This window comes from Lactuca sativa, chromosome 7, assembly GCF_002870075.4.
Source record: "Lactuca sativa cultivar Salinas chromosome 7, Lsat_Salinas_v11, whole genome shotgun sequence".
Lineage (NCBI taxonomy): Eukaryota > Viridiplantae > Streptophyta > Magnoliopsida > Asterales > Asteraceae > Lactuca > Lactuca sativa.
Window position 1 is genome coordinate 30,169,532 of NC_056629.2, and position 21,883 is coordinate 30,191,414.

The window sequence follows — 21,883 nt, forward strand, 5'->3', positions numbered from 1 at the left end:
GAAGTGATGATTTGTTAGAGAGGCCCATGTATCCAGACTGAAGCACAAATAGTTGGGGCAAAGTTGAGCCAACGACATTAAAAAGGGGCGGCTAACCGGGAGGCAACCCGGGGGTATTTTTGTCATTTCGTATATTTTCATTGTATTTTCTTTGTTTTCAAACTTCAAAGTTGTTTTTCATGCTAAAAGAGGGTTAAAAATCATTTTTCGGGCAGTAGAGGTTTAGCGGGTTGCAATTTCAAAAAGTGAAAAAAATCAAATTTTTTGGCCTTCTCAGAAGTTTACACGGCCGTGTAAACTTATGCCTTTAATTTACACGGGTCGTGTAAACGATTAAACACGGTATATCTGATTCAGGGATTTACACGGCCGTGTAAATGCTCCCCTTTAATTTACACGGGCCGTGTAAACGCAAAAACAGAGCTGAACGATTTTAAGGTCAAATCTCGATTTTTCTAACTCATTCTTCTCTCAATACCTGCGATTCCTTCTCTCCCTACTGCCCCCCTTCGAAAAAACCCTTCCAAATACTCAATCTTCCTCAATTTTGCATCAAAAATCAAGCTCCAAGGTATGAAATTCTTCTCTTTTCTTCATCTTCTTTATCTTTCACATCTATTTCAACCTCTCATGGCCGATTTTGGGGTTTTTGAGCAAAACCCTAGAATTTTTGAACTTCAAAATTTCCACCTAATGCTTGAAATTTCTTGTAGGATAAGCTTGGGGATAGCTTGGGGAAGCATTGGATATCACCCTACCACCATTTTCAAGCACAAAGCGGTATAATTGTTCCAAACTCTTACTTTGTGCATTTAGATAGAACCACATTCCTTTTTGGGTGATTTTTGGTGAAACTTGCTAGTTCTTGTGCTTCAATTGTCTTAATTGTGTGCAATTCTTTGTTGATTCATTTGGGTAATGGTTTCCCAGGGTAAAAGACCTAGAATTGGAACTTCCCATGATGAACAAGACCCACATGCCATGGACAACCCTTATGAATTTGGTCTTATTTTTGAGACCAATCGACAGGAAATCTTGTATGCAAATCTTGTTACAAGAACAATGGGTGCTCAAAAATTTGTGGACATCCAAGCCCTCAAGGATTTACATATCTACAAGGATGTCCATAAGCTCTTTAAAAACATAGGATGGGAGGGTCTTTTGAATCTACATGCAGTTAGCTATCAAACAACAATGTTGGAACTTTTATCCTCCATTACCTTTGACTATCAAACCCATCTCCTAACTTTCCGTTTGCTAAATCAAACCCATCAGTTTCATGCTGACATTCTTTGTGATATGATTGGTGCTCCCAAAGCAAGAAGGGATGTATGCATAGAAAAGGGAAGAAAAAATATCATTTTTGAGCAAGACTGTACAAATTTTTGGAGAAGCATCTCTTGTGAGTATGACTATCAGTCAGGCATAGCCAAAAGCATCTAGAATTATCCATCCGGTTTTGAAAGTCGCCCACCGGATCATTGCTTCTCTCTTATTCCCTCAAGAAGAGATTAGCAAGGCTAATAAGAAAGAGCTAGAAGTCATGTGCGAAAACATAATGTGATGCATTGCGATCAAGCCGACTCATTTCCTTTGAAAACGAGTACCTGAAACCAAAACTATAAACCGTAAGCACGAAGCTTAGTAAGTTCCCCCATCATACCACATACCATATAACAAACATACTACCAGACAATTCTAGGTTCCCGACCTACCCTGCCAGGCAATTCTAGCGTGCTCGACCTACCCATGTCAAGCAATTCTGTGGTGCTCGACCAATCCTGCCAGGCAATTCTGGGGTGCCTGGCCTACCCATGTCAAGCAATTATGAGGTGCTTGACTTACCCTCCGATTTATCTCAACCGGATACGGGGACTATTTCACCCCTACCACTACCACATAATGTAACGCCCATAGATCAGGGCTAGTCAATTTAGAGACGTTAAGCGTCAAAAATGACTTTTTGATGGAAGATTATTTTGAAGGAATAATCTTAACTAAGCTGTATTATATGTTACAAGTATTCCGTACATATAAAGAACGCTAAAATCCGAGTTATAACGAAGAAGTTATGACCTGTCGAAGTTTCGCGACAGAACCGACACGACGCTGAATGACGTAAAAAGTGAATTTACGTTAGAGTGATATTTAGCCTTAGCGATCTAAACGAAAGTTGTAGATTTCGTTAAACTATGAGCGTGCAGAAAAATAACGTATGAATCTGACTTCGTATGAGGAAGTTATGATTTTTCTAAGTTTCGACTTAGCGGTATGCAGCCCGAATACTCGATTTGAGATCGAGTGGTTTTTAGCCAAAACAATCTAAACGAGAATCGAAGATCTTGTTGATAGTAGTGCAACAATAAAAAGACAGACGGAAACGGACGTCGGATGAAGAAGTTATGAATTTATAACGGAGTTTTCCTGTCCCGGCCTACTAAAATAATATAATAAAAATAAAGTCAAATTTAGCCAACGGAGTCTAAACGAAAGTTGTAGATCATAGCCTCACCTACGCGGGGATATAAAGAAAGTCGAAAACGGAGCTCGTATGAGGAAGATATGAATTTTTGAAGTTTATTAAATAATTAAAGTATTTAATTTAAATATAAATTCGGATATTATCCAAAAGGGGGGGGGGGGGGGGGGAGAGTCAACGGCCTTATCCAAGTTACGCCCAACGTAACTCTATTTACGCCCAGCGTAAATCATGAATCCAAACCCTATATAAAGGGTGTGAGGCTTCCTTATTCCTTTGCTCATTTTCTCTCCTCTCTCTCCCGTTTTACCTCGTTTTTCGTGCAAGAAATATCCCGAAACCCTGGTATCATTCCCGAGACCCACACTGTTATTTGATATTATGTGTATGTTAGGACAACATGCTAGTTGTAGGATAGGAATCTTCAGGAATTGCATGATAGAATTGCCTGATACATGATGCCTTATTTCCTATAGAGTTTTCTTGTTGATTATTGTATGACTCTTTCGGGTGTGAACTAACTATTAACTGAATACGTTAAGTCACATGCTGCATGGGTTAAATAATTTTTGAATGAAGGATTTGGTCCTTTGACGCAACTCTTTTTTGAGTCTAACCCTTGTAGGGTTGAATATTTTAATAATAAAGTATTTAAGTTACGTTGCATGTGATTGTATTCATGCGGTTGTTAACTAACACTAATGGGGGTCGTTTGGCAGTTGATGGTAGGGTGAGGTGTGAATCCTATAAGAGCCTAGGAAGTGCTTTAGTGAGGTTGCTATGTTGTTTAACGGGTGTTCGAAGTACTATTATGAGTAGATAACTTAGAGGACCCGGGATGATTCTTGAGGAAAGTATGGATATGTATGGAAGGTAGTATTGGGCCCATACTATTGGAAGCACATGATCCATACTTGAATCAAGGAAGTTGTAACATCCCAAAATACATATACAAATTTGTTTTTAATTTAATTCAAATCACATGAAACTGATAGCAAAATAGTCAAAAGAGTATCATAGTAACATATTATCAAAGTACAAATTCCCAAAATCTCTAAATGCAGAAATCATAGGGTGATGTGGTGCGATCAGGTCAGGACCTTCACCTTTGAATTGGAAATACATGAAACATAAACTTAAAACTGTAAGCACAAAGCTTAATGAGTTCCCCCAAAATACCACATACTAAAAAAACATACTGCCAAGCATATCTGGGTGCTATTTCACCCCTACTACTAACATATAATATCATAATAGAAATCACAGAGTCATGAAGCAAATACAGACATAACCGACAATTGTCACAAAGAAAATCATCACACTACATCATAAACTAGTGGACCGACATTGGTGCATTCTACTACAGATACTGCGAAGGAAGACTCACTCACCTCAGACTGGAGGTATCAAATTGCACTCGGCGGATAACTCGCGAAAACTTCTTCCTAATGCACAAGCATAAAACCCTAATTAGAAATTAGGCCACACTCTAACTCAAAGGTCCAAACCCTAGTTCTTGACTTAAGGTAAAAAAGGGCTCCTTTATTCTTGCCTCAATGGGCCTCCCTTCCCCTTAAGGCCTAAATCCTTAAAAAGCCCAAAAAGGCAACCAAGCCCAACTACAAGGCTTCTAAGGCCCAATATGGCCCAAGAACCCCAAACATGGCCTTAAGCCCAAAAAATGACATGCTACCATCTGGTGGGCCTAAGGCTAAACTGAAACAAGTCCAAAAGACCCAACATTAATCGAGCCCAAAAGTGTCTAAGCCCACAGACTGTATACGTGCGACATACATGGCTCATACGCCCAACATGCGATGATGACCAACCGGAATAGGGGCATTGACCCAGTAGGCACATCGTATTCTATAATACACCCAACGTACTATCCAGTCAGCCCATACTCATTTCCAAGTCTTAATCCCTTTAGCCATTATGTCCGAAACTTATATCCAAGATCAAAATAACGTCTTAAGCCATAAAGTTGCAAACTTTATGCTCTTGCATGCATGGATGGGGCTCAAATCATGAATAAAGTCCATTAACTCACTTGGATGGTTACTAACACTTGCATGGTTGAGTCTGAACCACCAAGATCCGATTTTATGACACAAAACACTCCCAAGAGTCCAAAAGGACAGCTCAAATGGCCTGGAGTTGCTCATAATCAAAGAAACCAAACTATGGGACCAAAAGATGTCATATTCTACCTTAAACCTAGATCTAAGCTTGCAATGATCAGGGTTCAAACTTTATACCTTCACTAGGCTAGAAATGGTGCATAAGCTCTAGATCTACAAGCTCTTTCTTCACATTTTCTTCCTCCTAAACTATTTGCTCCTTCAAAACCACTAAAGAACACTACAAACACTCAAGGCAAGCTCAAAATGCACATAACAAGGCTAGGGTTCGAAATTTACACTAAAAGAGCAATGAAGGCTGAGAGGGTAGAGGACTTGAGGGACTTAAGTTCTTTAAATAGGGTGTAAACCCTAAAAAAATAGGGTTTACCCTTGGCTCGATTACGCCCACCGTACGCATGGGTACGCCTAGCATACGTCGGGGATCCCCCGATGATGCACATGCAAGGAGTACGCCGTGCATACGTAGTGTACACCCACCATACTCACAATCCTCCAACACCTTTTATTTGAATTAAACATAGAATGAAAAATAACTCATACCTAGTGACTCGAGTATTATAGAAGTCACGAGGATTCTAAGGAGTTGGTTTAGGGTAGATAGCATGGTTAGATAACCATGACTCGTGACAGTGTTTATGTATCTCTCAATCTTTTGGTTATGGTTGTCCAGGTTGAGGATGAGTCTAGTGATTGTTGTGTTTTAGCGGTCATGTCAATTTGGGTATGAATAATGCAAACCTAAGTGAGTTATTTGATTTTGAGGTCTCAGGAGCCTTGCTCAAGTAGTGCTAGTTAGGTTACGAGACTCATGAACGAAACGGTTGTCAGAAGCGGATCGAGAATTTCGGCTAGAGGATGAGTGATTGATAGTTGGATTGGAATGACTTTATCTATAGCAAGGGTTATGTCCTTCTAGTTTTCCGAGTTCAGAGAAGGAGTGGGCATGCTTGTGACTTTCAGAGTTGGGATGTAAACCCAACATAGGGCTAGTTGGCTACGATGTTTGGCGGATGTAGGACAACATGAGAATGCTTAAGAGCATTGTTGTGGTATGGATGCCTCTTGATCAGACCAAGGGTCTGCTTCTTGGGATATAAGCAGGTCAGGTGCTAACTAGTGGTTTCAGGCGAATCGGGAGCGACGACTTTTGTTGTCTATGATGTATCCCGACTATGAGAATGATGTATTTTGGTATTTATGAACATTTTTTTTGTGTGATGAATTGACGGTTGGGATTGCAAGCGAGGAGTGTATGTTTTGGGAAAGTAAGTTGGTGTTTTGTTTGTGCATTTGCATGAAATCCTTCATGTTAAAGGTAGTTATGATTGGAAATTTCAAATTTTTGAGATTCAGAATCTCTTAGGGTTTGTTTGGTCCTTATCTAGAAGATCATCCTGTGTGTGTTATCCATTCCAAGAGTCGGGGATGGTTGGTAACTGGTTGAGCCGGTTTGAGATATGGTTTGGTTACAATACCAGTGGGTGGTAGTTCGAACCCTAAGTGGGGGAGAACTATGTATTCTGCTTGGAGGATCATCGATCTGTTCGATTTTATGGTGTCAGAAGGATGGTTCATAGGGGTCTACGATGCGGGTATAGGGGATTTCGATTTAAGATTTGGTCAAGTCAGGGGTGTAAAGCAAGTGGCTATCGGATGTATATGTCCAGGAAATACACGAGTTGTCTCGTACTAGGAAATAGTTGGTCAAAGAGCTCGTTGTAGCCATTGGTTCCTTTTTAGGATGCCAATGAATAAATGAGGAGGTGTTAGGATCACTCAGGTTGAGTATCGGTTGTTGAGGGACTTGTCAGCTCGTTGTATAGATTGTTATTTACAGTCTAGATTGGGCACTTGTCGATCGGTAAATCAGTTTCATATATGGGTAAAGGTCTTTAGTGGCAGCTTCATGTTTTTATGTCTTCGGGTCTTGGGAAAAATCTGATTTTGAAAAAATGTATTTGGAAACAATTACTATTTTGTAAAAATGATGTTAAATGGTTGATTTTAAAAATTTTAAATTTCTTTGATTTTTAGGATGTTACAGTCATTGTTGGTGTCTCTAAAGTTCATCATTTTTCATCAACTTCCAAACCTTCCAAGAGGATCCAAAATACTATAAAGGTTGTTATTTCTTCATCCATTCTTTGGTTGATGTTTACATATTTCTATAACTTGCAAGATAATCATTGGTGGGTATAAATTAGTTTATGTTAATTTCGAAAATCAAGTCTTCGTTTGCCAATCAAGTATTCTTATGGGTTTTAGGGCTAGATTTCAATTTTTATAAAATTGGTTCCTCAAAATATATGAAAATGTCAAAGTATCATAAAGAACAAGACATGAGCATTTTTTGTCTTTTAGAGGTATGTAACGGAGCCAAATGGACACCGAAAGGTTTCAAGGACCAAAAGTGAACGATTTGGAAACTATAAGGGATGTTTGATATCATTTTTTAGAACATGCATAAACACTAAGATAAACTACAATGTCCATTTATGTAATTCACTTTTTATATAATAATTGAGTGGAAATTTGGTGAATGGAAGTTGATTGAATAAAGACATTCTCCACAACTCCCATATCGTGGTTCAGTTTCCACTCCACTTGTTTGACAAAACAACACACCACTCCAGATTTTCTTTGCTTCGTCAACATAGAGCAACCAACTCCTTTAAATTATATTTATTTAGTAAAATGATAGTATTTTTAAATTGACTATATAGTAATTCCAAATATAGGCCCATTAATATATTGATGGTATGTTTTTTTTAAGGTAATAGCTATATCAAATAATTATGAGACTTTATGTAAATTGTATAGAAATTTTTTATGTCATCGGACTTTGAAAATGTTGGGCAATTCAACTTTAGGGCATAGTGATAATTAAAACTTGGATATAAAATTTAATCGTGTAATACATTTTTTCCCAATTACACTACATAATACATACATTATGGAGGAAACAAAGACGAAAACACAAAAGGAAAAAGGAAAAATCTTTCAGAAATAAAGGAAATATTCTAATTTTGAGACCACTTTTGGTCAAGAATCCAAAGCCAAGACATTTCAAACACTCTTAATCATTTAGCATTTTGTTTAACAGTTTATAATATAATTTTATAAATTATATAAAAAGCTCAGTTAATAATTGAGAAATTAGTTATCAATAAATCAAATCTATGTATAATGACTCCATTATTTAACTATGAGTTAATAATAGAGGTCCTTGACTACTAATTTTTCAAATAGACTTACTAAGATATAAATTAACTAAATTTATGTTATTTTTATGCATAATTTTCCCTAACGAACGCATAAAACCTCTTGGTAACGAACTCATACCTGATATCTTGAAATGTGCATGCAAACTTCACACTTCAATATTTTCAAATTAACAAAACTTGCAAAAGTTGTTTAAATCTTTATTTTTATTTTATTTGAATTTGGAAGGCGAGATTAAAAGCAAAAGAAGAAAGAGGAAAAGTAAAAGAATGAAAAGCAAATTTTCCTTTTCTTTTTGTATTTATTTCTTATATCATTTAATTTAAACCATGCACATAAATAAGGGTTTTAGTCGACATTAATCTACATATAAAGATACAATACGTTATGAACTTGTAGTATGTGATGAATTTAATTGGAGATTGATGTATTTTTATTATTTTTAACTTCCAACCTATTAAAATTATTGACTTACAAAATTAGGTGTATATGTTTTTGTTTTATGTTTATTCAAATCTATATTCACATAAAACATATTTGTTGTTATTTTCATCATAAACAAAGATTTATTAACAAATAAAACCAAGATTTGAAGGATTAATTGTGTGCGACAAATTTTTAGAAGGGCTTTTTTGTAATTTGGCTCCATAGTCCAATGGATCAGTACAACATATAATAGTGGGAGGTCCCTAATCCCCCTATCAAGGGTCCAACCACTAAGGACATCCACCTTCCATAAAATGCCCTTAAATGCATCACCGAAAGAACACTCCTTTTCTTCTATTAAATTTTATCTACTTCACCTTTAGGTTAGGTGAAATTTCAAATTTTTCTCAAAATTACAAGGATAAAAACATAATTTATAACTTAATTTCCACTCAATCATACATATTTTTATTATATTAACACACATCAACAATTGTTCAAATACTATTTTAGAATGTATATATAATAAGTATTTGTTATATTCAATATATTAAATCTTATACATCTAGGTATTCATTAAAAATCGTTCTTTTGTTTAATCAATTGTCTACATGTGGTTCATAAATATTTATCAGAATTCATTATTGGTGGAACATAATAATTATGTTAATTGTTTTCATTTGCTTTTGATAATAAATGTGTCTTAAAGGTATAGCCTTCTTTTTTAAGCAAAGTCTAACCATGAAAACTTCTTCAATCAAGTAGTAAGTATGCACATTCATAGCACTTATATTATATAACGCCTAAAGCTTTTCCCCACCATTTAAGGTGTTTAAAAACTTTAATACAAATTACAAATTAATAAATATTCTTCTAAGTATTTTGCTTTCACTTTCCTTGACTTCTTATTTGATTTTGTCATGTGTGGTATTGTTAATTATATAAAAAAAGTTAGGGATTAAACTTGAATGTATAAAAATTAAAGATCAAAGTACTATCTTTCAAAGCATGAGTTGAGTTGACCATGCATGATTACACAAAGATAAAACAACACACATTGATTTGACTTTATAATTTGGTTTTTCCTAATAAAACATGACAAGATTAGGACTTATAACACCAAATAAAAAAAAAAAAAACCATAAATATCATCTTAAAACACCATATCTTCATGCACATAATTGTCCTTTAAAATCTAGAGTGAAAAAGACAAAAATACCCCTCAAGGATTGAATTGATTGTCTTGGTTGTATTGGAACTCCTCTTGGTTTTGATATCCACCATTGGAATTGGAATTGGAATTGTACTTGTACCTATCATACGAATTATAATTGTTCCCATTATACCCATTTGTGTTGTACCCATTTCTTGAGTCAAATGCTCTTGAGTTCTTCTCAAGATTGAGGTCATAATAGTACTTTCCATTCTCCAAGAACCTTGTATCACTCATCCCTTGCTTCTCCATGTTGTACGTATTAGCATTGTTAGTTGTACTTCCACTATACTTTGTCTCACCAAACCCTTGCTTCTCCGAGTTGTACATATCCTCACTTCCCTGCTCCTGGGAGTTGTACATATTGCCGCCGTCTTCCGTCTCCACAAACCTAGTATCATCAAACTGAGGCTTCACTGACTTGTACCCATCGCCGCCGGGGGCATAGTAGTACTTTCCATTCTCCATAAACCTAGTGTCACTCATCCCCTGCTTCTGATAGTTGTACATATTGCCACCATTTGTACCCATCTCTTGCTTCCCATAGTTGTACATATCGCCACCATTAGCAAACTTTGAACCCATCTCTTGCTTCCCAGAGTTGTACATATTGCCACCATTTGTACCCATTTCTTGATTCCCAGAGTTGTACATATTGCCACCGTTTGTATCCATTTCTTGATTCCCGGAGTTGTACATATCGCCACCACTTGCAAACTTTGCACCCATTTCTTGCTTCTCAGAGTTGTACATTCCGGTTTCACCGGTGACCTGGCCGTTGAATTCGTCAGGGAAGTCTTGGGTGCTGCTGTGAATAGGGGTGGTGTAAGCCACCGGGTTGTAGTTTTCCGGAAGGTTGGCGGGGAGGGGGAAGTTGTTGGCGGTGGCAGAAGGTGGCAATTGGCCTGATTCATGGCCGTAGAGGCCGTAAGCGCCGCCGTCTGGTTGGGTTTGTGGGATGAAATTGGGATCTTGTTGATTGGTGTTTAAGGGTTGTACTTCTTTTGGGATGTTGTTAGAGATTTTGGCGAAGAATTGGCTTTCTCTTGCATGGATGGTGGAGGAGAGAGTGAGGAGAAGGAGGAAGAAGAAGAAGAAGAAGGAGGTGATGGAAGCCATTGGAGGAAAGAATAGATTGAAGTTTTGGCTCTTGTGTTTATGTTTCAATGGGTATGGATTTATATAGCAAAAGTTGAATCTCTCTAAATCTCTCTAAAATCTCTCTCTCAATCTCTCCCGGTGTTTGAAAATTAATGAATTTCTACAAGTTAGGTGCAAATTGGAGGGGAAAAGGGTGATGATTGCGGTCCCTAATGCATAATACCAGCACTTTGACAAAACAACCCTTTTCTTGTGGGCCATGTTTTCATATTATGTTAGAGGGAAAATAGCTATACAAAAATAAACAGATACAAATTTTTAAAAACGATATCGAAATACGTTTTTGTTGTTGTGGCATTAAAAACAAATTGATTATAATTGATTTACTAAATAAAAGTGATGAATAGAAAAACCATATTTGAATTGAACTCGTCTTAATCTTCTCGATGAGATTTTTTTTTTTATATTTATATGTATATTTTCGTTATCTAAACATTGATTTTTATGTGAAATGTTTAACAATTTATGTTTAAAATCAAGTTGGGTGTTTTTTTTTTTTCATGTAAATGTTGTACAATCAAATTTGGTGTTTTTACTAATACAAAAAATGATGTTGTGTAGTATGACCGAGTTAATCTAAAATATTTTCAAGAGAAGTTTTAATTACGAAAAATATCAAAAAATATAAGTGGGAAACCTTCATGCACGAGTTTTAGGAGGAGCTAGTCAAAAGAATGTTGATGCCTTCCACACTAGAGGGACTAAAAATAGTTGAGTTGCAATTATTGTTTTAGATATTAACAATAGATTAATGATAAATTTTAAAATTGTTTAGGTTAATTTGATTTGAAATAAACACGAATTTATAGATTGATAGTCTACTATGATAACTTTGTAGTTGAGACCATTTTGTGGATAATCTCGATGATGTAGTTTGATTTGCCAACTACCTTACCATAAAAAATATATATATATACTATATCTTAAGACAAGTATATTATGCAAATGAATTATATTCATTTAATGTTGTAATTGGATATATGTCAAGGGCATTTAGGGTATTTTGAACTTAGAGGATGCATAGAGAAGATATGGACTAATGGGAGTGGGGCGTGGAATTATGCGTGGATTGTGGGAGGAGAGAAGGGGGAGGGGGACATGAATGTAAAAGCATCATTAAATGCTACAAAGAAGCATGGCAACAAGTCATGTTTAGAGCATGCCCTCATCTACTCTATTCTTCATATATTGATAGCTCCTTACATCATTAACAATCGAATTTTTAGCAAACAAAACTTTATAATAAAATTGTAAAATTTTCTAGGAGTTATAACATGAAAACCATCTCTGAATTATAACCAATATATGGTTCATGTATCTTCTTTTCATCCCTAAAAATGAATTTTTTTTTTCAATTACTAAATGTGTTATGTAAATTTGTAATTATCCAATTGTTAAGTCAATGAAAATGATAATTATGCTCTCATCTTTCTTCAAGAACTTTGAAACTAAACCTAATTGCAAAATTAAATTCAACAAAAAAAAATCATCAAAAGTTAAAAGTCAAAATGAGTAAAACAAAAGAAAACCAGAACCAACACTCGTACACCAAGAATGCACACAAAACTCAAAACGCTAACTTAAATCATTGCTTTGTAAAGTTAGGATTTTGATTTATAAATTTATTCCACCTTATAAACTATGAATCCATCCGGAAATGACACACCCCTTGTTTGGATGATTTTAAAATAGTATTAAAAAACAAGTTTTAATCTTCAAAACCAACATTCTCATAGTTTAATAAGTTTTGCGGATATAAATGGTTCCAAAAAAATATTTAAAATTAGTTGTTTCAAAATGTGATGTGTCGTTAGGTATCATACCAATGATTAAGTTTCCCACACAACGGGGTCATCTAAATGACATGCACCTCCGGTCCCTAAGTACTTCAATGTGATCATACATCATAAATAAGTTAAGCAAATGATTGAGTTACCCAACGATAATTCATTTAGGTGTTGTTCGTTTTTTCGAAGCGAAAATATCTGAAGTCTGCGGACCATCTCTGTAACCCTCTGTAGCAGAAGAGGGAACCAAACGACTGCAGAATGTAATAAAAAGTTTGTATATTTTTTGAATTCTGCATACTACTGCAATAAGTTAACGTAAGGTGTGAAGATGTTTGAAGCAGAGGGTCAAGTGATGCGTCACGCAGCACACGCGCATCCGTTTTTAAGTCAGAAGTCTTCTGAAAAACAAACATGTACAAAAGGCTAAGTGATGTGCGTGTGCTGTGCAACGCAACAATAAGTGATCAAAAGTGGTTTTTAGAAAAAATAAACAACACCTTGTAGGGAATCTTAGGGTTTGTGGTGGAGATCTGGATACCAACTTGGATCGTGATATCACTTTCTGAATTGATATTTCTACTTTATGCCTAGGTTACAAGAAATTCAGCCTAGGATAATCCAAGTGAACACTTACGTTTCTAGGCACATAAAACATAAGCCAATAAGCTAAAGGGTTATGTGAATGTGTGATGAAAACGAGAGCTAAAGAACGTAACCCCTTCTGTATAAAAAGAGCCGTTTATGTATTAAACAAGATTAGGGTTTCATTAGGGTTGGGCCGTCATTAGTTGCATTGGAAGCAAGTAACATTAATCCGGATTAGGGTTACCAAAACTAACGAGTTTCGTTAGTTTTACCATAATCACCCCCAAGAAATTGAGTTTTCCATTATGTTCACACATGCAAATTTCGGTGAGGTTTTGGGGTGCTTCTCCAAATCCCGCGGGGGCTCAACCCCTAGACCTCGCCAAAGGGGCGCTGCCCCTTTGGAAACCCCGAACCCAGGGGCGCTGCCCCCGGACCCCCGACTAGTCGTCGAACCAGCTTCTAATTCGATCTTATACATGCGTGCACTCCGCACTACTCTATACATATATTAGAGTATAAATTATGAAGCCCCTTAGCTCACATGTTAGTTCCAGTTACTTAAAATGACATGGTGGCACTAAAATCACCAACCATCCTCCCCCATTTTAGTGTAACCCTTGAACAAACATAACCTTATCAACAACAAACCAAACTAGTACATAATGAAAATATCGAAACGATTGAATTTCCACTTAGTATCATACACTTGCAAATACTCGAGAATCAGGGTGTTCTAAGAATTGAACCTATCAACCCATTTGAATACTAGAAAGTAAAATACATAGTAGTTTATTGAATTTCTAGCATAATACAACTTGACACTATTATAAAGTCGTGTGTCCCAATCCTCTCATGATTGTATCAAGGTCAAGTCCATAACCTCTTGAAATGCGGCTACACTTCAAAATCACGTAGGTAACTCCTTTCCATGTATCTACACATACATTTATCAAAGGAATTATTAAGAAGTTAAACTTTAACCTGGCTAACTTGCAGAACCGAACACATACTTGGGATGAATACTTCATGCGTTCCAATCTATAAGTATGAGATTTCCACAATGAATTCAACTCCTAAAATTATATTAGGAGGGAATTAGGTGTCTCATCATTATAGAATTAAATGGACTTTAATCCCGTCCCAATTACAAACTTGTGCACTAAGTCTCTTGTCAGACCTTTAGTCAAGTGATCTGCCAAATTTTGTTGTGATTTCACAAACTCAACCGAAATCACACCATTCATGATTAGTTCTCTAATCATACTATGTCTAACACCTAGGTGTCTAGACTTGCGATTATAAACCTGGCCATAAGCCTTAGCCAAAGCGGCAACATTATCACAAAGGATAGAAATAGGTGCTATCGGTTTAGACCACAAAGGAATCTCATAGACCAAATTCCTTAGCCACTTTGCTTCTTTACCAGCAACTACTAACGCAACAAACTCAGATTCCATTGTCGAGTTTGTAATGCAATATTGCTTCTTGGAAGCCCAAGAAATGGCACCTCCCCCAACCAAGAATACCCAACCAGAAGTTGAGGAATGGTCGTCCATGTTGGTAATCCAACTTGCATCTGAATGACCTTCTAAAACCGAAGGACTCCCCAAGTAACTCAAACCATAATTCATGGTTCCCTTGAGATACTTAAACACTCTATTCACTGCTTGCCAATGTTGAGCACTAGGATTGCTAGTGTACCTGCTCAACTTACCCATAACAAACACAATATTAGGTCTGGTACTTGTCATGGCATACATCAAGCTACCAATAGCCTTAGATTATTCCAACTGTGAAATGGGAATACCATTATTTGGCATTAATTTCACACTTGGGTCCATAGGAGTACTCACAGGAGAACACTCGGTAAAATTAAACCGCTTGAGAATTTTCTCAATATAATGACTTTGAGTCATTACCAATCCTTTGTTCATCCTCTTAATTCTTATTCCAAGAATTACATCAGCCTCTCCTAAATCTTTCATGGAGAACTTGGATGACAATAATTTCTTTGTTTCATCCACTTGATTTTGGTCGGTACCAAAAATCAACATGTCATCTACATATAAGCAAATGATCACTTCAGCTCTAGTATCATCATCAAATCTACTATAAACACATTTGTCACATTGGTTTGTTTTGAAACGAAAAGACAAAATCACCTCATCAAATTTTTGATGCCATTGTTTAGGCGCTTGTTTCATCCCATACAAAGATTTGACAAGTTTACAAACCATATGCTCTTTACCGGGCATAATGAAACCTTCTGGTTGTTTCATGTAAACTTCTTCATCAAGATCACCATTTAAAAAGGCTGTTTTCACATCCATTTGGTGAATAACCAAATTGTGGATACTTGCCAAGGCAACCAACAATCTAATAGTAGCAATACGTGCAACTGGAGCATACGTATCAAAATTGTCAATACCGGTTTTTTGTCTAAAACCTTGAATGACTAACCGAGCTTTGAATTTGTCAATAGTCCCACTAACATTCATTTTATTTTTGAAAATCCATTTGCAACCAAGAGGTTTAGAACCTGGAGGCAAATCAGACAACACCCATGTACTGGTCTTGGAGTAGTCAGCACGTATGCTGCTTTTAGAGTGGTCAGCATGAAGTGCATCTTTTTCTTCCAGCGCTTGAAATCGACACCTTCAAACTTCTCCAACTTGGCAAACTTAGTGGTCATCTCGAGGATTGAGTCACCCATCTCCAGAATTAGAAATATCAATTTGATTGTAGGGAATCTTAGGGTTTGTGGTGGAGATCTGGATACCAACTTGGATCGTGATATCACTTTTCGAACTGATATTTCTACCCTATGCATGGGTTACAAGAAATTCAGCCTAGGATAATCCAAGTGGACACTTACGTTTCTAGGCACAGAAAATGTAAGCCAATATGCTAAAGGGTTCTGTGAATGTGTGATGAAAACGAGAGCTAAAGAACGTAACCCCTTCTGTATAAAAAGAGTCGTTTATATATTAAACAAGATTAGGGTTTCATTAGGGTTGGGCCGTCATTAGTTGGATTGGAAGCAAGTAACATTAATCCGGATTAGGGTTACCAAAACTAACGAGTTTCGTTAGTTTTACCATAATAACCCTCAAGAAATTTAGTTTTCCATTATGTTCCCACATGCAACATTCAGTGAGGTTTTGGGGTGCTGTTCCAAACCCCGCGGGGGCGCTGCCCTAGACCCCGCGGGGGCTCTGCCCCTTGGACCTCGCTAGGGGCGCTGCCCCTAGACCCCGCCAAAGGGGCGCTGCCCCCGGACCCCCGACTAGTCGTCGAACCAGCTTCTAATTCGATCTTATACATGTGTGCACTCTGCACTACTCCATACATATATTAAAGTACAAATTATGAAGCCCCTTAGCCCACATGTTAGTTCCAATTACTTAAAATGACATGGTGACACTAAAATCACCAACACACCTTAGAGTAAAAGTTGACAATCCATTTTACTAGAATCAAACCTCCAAAACATCACAAAATAATTAAACAAGTAGAACACATGGGTTTAATAACCCAAATCAAATCAAGGGTATAATTATATGCCCAAAAGATTAATTGCAATTGATATTTCTTCTAAAAGACGTATAGTCTCAAAAACTTCATAAAAATGATAAACCAATACTATAACACATAATAAGATGCAATGCAGACAACTAGACCAAACATATGTCAATCTCAATAGTCAATCACACTGATGGCTCAATAGGACACTCTGACGGTAGTCCATTCCTAGGGATATGGAGCCACCACACCTGGCACAAACAATGGATAGCTAACCTACACTTGTGCAAGTGAGGATTATCTAGAAATCTACTCACAACAACTCAATATAATAGGATCCCAAGGACTTCCATTCAAGTTACCCATCCTAGTATGTAATGCAACAAGTAGAATGCCAAAATCACTTTCAAAATAAGTATTATCGTTTGCTATTAAATCACTTTCCAAAACTTATTTACATGAATGCCATAGGGGTGTGTGTGTGTGTGTGTGTATATATATATATATATATATATATATATATATATATATATATATATATATATATATATATATATATATATATATATTAGGCACCAAGAAATAAAGTTTTTGTGATAGATAGTTTTAAAACACAAAATTAATAATTAGAGATGTGTGCTTTTGGTAACTCACCTCAACTTCCAATAAAAAAAAATATATGTATTTCCTTAGAACATCTCCAACCCATCTCCATTTTCCCCCATAAATGGAGTAAAAAATGGAGTAAATAGTGTTTCATCTCCAACCCTACTCCATTTTCTACCCAATTTTTTACCCCAAAAAGTATATTTCTTTAATATTCTATTTTTATAACTTATATATATTGTCAAATACACCCCTCTACTAATTAAACTCTATATCTATGATTAATTAATATAAATTAGTATATAACATGATATTATAAATATTAAATATTGCATATAAATTATAATTAGTAGATAAAATAAACTAAAAATGTATAAAATAAGAATGATAGGGACTAAAATTGACAACCAAAATTCACCTCCATTTTTGGAGATATGAATAGTATTCCCCCATATATGGGGGAATACTATTCATATCTCCAAAAATGGAGGTGAAAATGGGGTAGGGCTAGAGAAGAATGGGGGAAAAAAATGGGGGAAGAAATGGAGTTTGGGGGTGGGTTGGAGATGCCCTTAGTGTGCTCCCTAATGAATCTCCTTTAATCATTTCCTATAAGATATATAATAAATTACTGAAAATAACCAAAATACCCCTAGTGCATTAAAATTCTCAACTATCTAATTGTTCATTATTAACCTAATTAGGAATTATGGAAGTGAAAAATGTTGGATTTAGGTGTCTAAGTTGATAACTAAATTGATATATACTTGTAATTAGAAGCAAAGTCCTTTTGGATTGCTCTCATAACTAGAAACTGATTAAAATGACATTTATAGAGAGAGAATAATTTATTAGTTTATTATATGATTATTAAATTTATTGGAAATAGTATTAATTAATTTAGAATTAATTAGATTTAATTATGTGTTAATTAGAATTAACTGAGAGTGCAAGAGCTGACTTGTAATTGTTTAATAGTTGAACAAAGGAGATGTTCCAGAAGCTTCCTATGATGGACTATTTTGGAATGCCCAATTAGGGTTTCTAGAAGCCTCATTTAGATAATTCGGAAACCAGATAATTACTGAATTTGAAATATTATTTTTATATGTTCAAATTTAAGGTTTCTAGGGTTTCCAAGTACTTATATAAAGAGTTGTATCCATAAAATTTTCGGCTACACACATACACATAAGAATTTTGAATTTTTGCATCTCCTCCCCTCTCTCACTTTGTTCTTCAAGTTTTGTAAGTTTTTTGAAGTGGAAGTGAAATCTCTCTTGTATTTGTAAAATTCAATCTAGATTTGAAGTTTTTGTTCAAATATGTTGTTCTCTACACATTCTTTCATTTGATTCATTCTTGATTTATGTTTGAGAAATGAAGTAGAAGAAGTAATTCAGATTTTATTCTCAGATTTGTGCTTAGATATGTTTTCTCTCTATAGAAATCTATTCAGGTATGTTTTTCTCTCTCTTTAAGCTTTGTTTCTTATTGAAGATCTAATGGATTCATAAATTTCAATGTTGTTAACTTCCATTAGAAAACTTAGATTAAAAGTTACAGATCCAATTGATGGTGTTAAAAGAGGAAATGAGTGGCATGTTTTTGATTTATCTAAATTGAAGAATGCTTATGAGATATATAATCTTTATGCTGATGAGAAGATATGTGGTCAGATATCATGTGATGGAATTGGGGCTTGTTTACAAGATGATAAGGATTTAATGTATCAATTTCGTATTATCAAAATACATTAAGATTGGGAAAATAGACAACAGATTTTAAAGATGAAAAGAGAAGAAAAAAAAGATTCAATGAGAAAATATTCTTGTGTTTCTTAAAATTTGGGTGTTATTGATGTTCTTGATAAAGTTCATGATATTCTTCATGTTTCGGAGACAACTGTGACTCCATATGCTTTTGTTGAGGGGAATCAAGTGTTTCATCAAAGTCTTGTGATTTAGAAGCCACACACTCCGAATCTGGTGTTTTGAATGATGAATCACAAAGGAAATCTCTTGAAATCGTGAAAGTGAACATGTTTTCTATTGGAACTCAAACTGATGATTCTTCATGTTCTTGTAATTCGTTTGAAGGAATGGTGCCTTACAGAAAACCTATCATTCAAGATGTTCAAATGTACAAAACTTAAAATGTTTGTGTACCAAAGGCTTTTGATGCTCAAATTCCAAAAGGTGATGAGCTTGTTCAGATCCAAAAATCAGTTTTGAAGTCATGGAATTTGAAAAAAAAAGAAAGGTGAAAAAGGTTTGGGTGCCAAAAGTGAAAATTTCTCATGTTCGTGAAAAAGTTAAGAAAATTGAAACCAAGCTTGTTGATTCGCAAATTCGTTCTCAGAAGTTTGTTAGAAGTTGGTGAAAATAGAAAATGTTCTATGGTTGGTTCTATGAGATATTTGATAATTTTTATGTTCCAACTAAGAATCCAATATTAATTTTTTTCTCAATATTCAGAAATGGTTTCTTGTTCTGATCTGAATGTTTCTCCAAAGCAATGGGTGTGCAAAGGATCATCTTCGACTCTCAATCTCAAATGGGCCTCTAAAATCTCATGTTAATTGTCAAAGCTTATTTTGAGGGGGAGCTTATATATGATCCATTGCAATATTATGAGACTTATTGAAGTTTTGTATGTCATCAGAAGCATTATTCCAAAAGATCAAGAAGCATATGAAAGTTGTACTTTATGCTTAGTCAACAATACTATAGAATAGTGACCGGTAAAATGGGTTTATTGTCGCATTTTCTTTTGTCGGCTGCTGTCACACAAATGACAAAGGAAAGCTACTGATTTCGTATAAAGTGAACGGAAAAGTATTGATTGTGATCGTTTATCATGTTGACTTTTCAGATTGGATTCATCTACAAAAGTTGATGTTGTCTCATTTCCTCCAGCACGTCAGAAAATGGGTGTTCATCAAATATGATCAGAAAAAGCTATGATTGCGACAACATAGGGTTGACAAAAGCTGATGATGCATTTATTGATTCTGAAATGCTGATTCACATTTATTTGTCTCAAAAAATTTGACAAGTAATCAGATCCATTGACTTCCAACAAGTAAGAAAAGTAAAAATGGCAACAACTCTTGTATTTTGATTAGTCAAATCTGGTCTCGTCAAAGGAAACTTGTGATAGCTAGAGTATTTGTTCATCAGAAATAGCTTGTTTATCAAGATTCTTCTCAGAAATAGTGTAAAAGTGTGTTTGGAAGATCTTGTATGTTATCTTAACAGTTGGAAGTGAAATAATCGAGTATAACAAGTGTGTGTTTTTGAACGATGTTAAAAGTCAAACGTTTTGGAGATTTGAGCAGCAAAATTAGAAAATTTTGATGCTTTTCGCATAAAGTGAAGCTAGTTGGGAAAAAGAGAAAGTTATTTGCATCAGATGATGTGATTAGTCAGTTAAGTCAGAAATGTTGAATGGGACAAGTCTTTAAATGTCGGCCATATCTAAAAATTAAAAGTTGCAGTTCTGAAAAAGTGACTAACACGAAATTAATGCCATCAGATCTAACATATCTGAAAGAATGAAAGCGACATGACTATTGGTTCTCTGGAAAAGGCGTGTTTTGAAGAGTATGTTCGTAGAAAGTACCGTTTTGGAGACCATGTTCATCTAAAAAAGTATTTCTTGGAGAATGTGCTCGAAAGAGTTGCACATCTCAATTCCTTCTGAGTTGCGAACATATTTCAGAAATATGAATTTTTTTTATGACTTCCGAGATGCTGCGAGCGTCGGAACTAATCGGAATTTGAATTTTGGAGGTTTGGTTCTCTCGCACTTTGAAGATATTTTTTTTGGTAACTCTCATAAAAGCGTTCTTACGTTTGTTTCTTAACTATTTCTTGGTCTAAAACACTCAAAAACTCTTCTTATTTTTGTTTCTTATCTTTTCATTTGGTCTGATTCTCAAAAACATGAAAATAACAAAAATATGTTTTTGTTCTTTCTTTCTTTTGAAGCCTCAGAAAATCGAAAATCCAATAAGATTTTCTGTTTCTTTTTGTTTTGGAATCAGAATAACCCTAAACAAGGCAAAAAGATTGTGCTTTTAGTTTGTGTTCTTGAAGAGTACTGTCTGGAACCAAAATGCTATGGTTCACCTCTAAAATGTTTTGGTATTCGGAGGCAATCGGAATTTCAAAGCTCGTTATGGTTTCACATTTTGGTGTTTTACCCGTCGGTTAAAGCTATTATCTCGTAGTTACTTGTGTATTTTGTCGACTTTTCGCGGGTTCTTTGAAATTTATGATGTTATTGCAAAAGAATGGGTACAAAAGTGCAATGTTTTAGTGTCAAATCTTATTTGCACGTATTTTTGAAGATGATTTTAGATCTAATGGGTTTTGAAGATCCATGTTAGCCTTGGGAAAGATTTCATGTTTGCAAGTCAACTTGCTTGTGGTTAGAGTAGGTTGTTGGTGGTTTTGAAACTTCTTAACTTTCTAAATCCTCTCCATAGTATTTGTCGAAGATTCAAGGGGGTGTTCGCATTTCAGATCTATATGCCTTGCTGATGATATTTTTTCATATCTGTTCCTCTCTCTTTGAAGCCCCATGTTCTGATGAGTCTCACAATTTAAGGGGGGTAATGCCAAGAAGATGTAAATCGTGATCTTCATCACTTTTGACATTTAGCGGGAGATTGTAGAGTATTGAAAATATTGAAACTGATGTTGCCATTGTGAAGGCATTTGTGGTG

At 35.4% G+C, this 21,883-nt stretch overlaps 1 protein-coding gene across 1 annotated transcript; it reads right to left on the reverse strand.

The window, feature by feature from the left end:
- Nucleotides 1-9,314: 9,314 nt before the first annotated feature.
- LOC111884652 (protein E6) lies at nucleotides 9,315-10,717 on the reverse strand. Its single transcript, XM_023880951.3, has one exon. The coding sequence runs from the start codon at nucleotides 10,601-10,603 to the stop codon at nucleotides 9,494-9,496; it is 1,110 nt and encodes a 369-aa protein (XP_023736719.1). The 5' UTR covers nucleotides 10,604-10,717; the 3' UTR covers nucleotides 9,315-9,493.
- Between the last annotated feature and the right edge of the window lie 11,166 nt (nucleotides 10,718-21,883).

Excerpts from the sequence above, each read along its gene's own strand:
- LOC111884652 (XM_023880951.3), bottom strand. The coding sequence starts at position 10,603 with ATGGCTTCCATCACCTCCTTCTTCTTCTTCTTCTTCCTCCTTCTCCTC.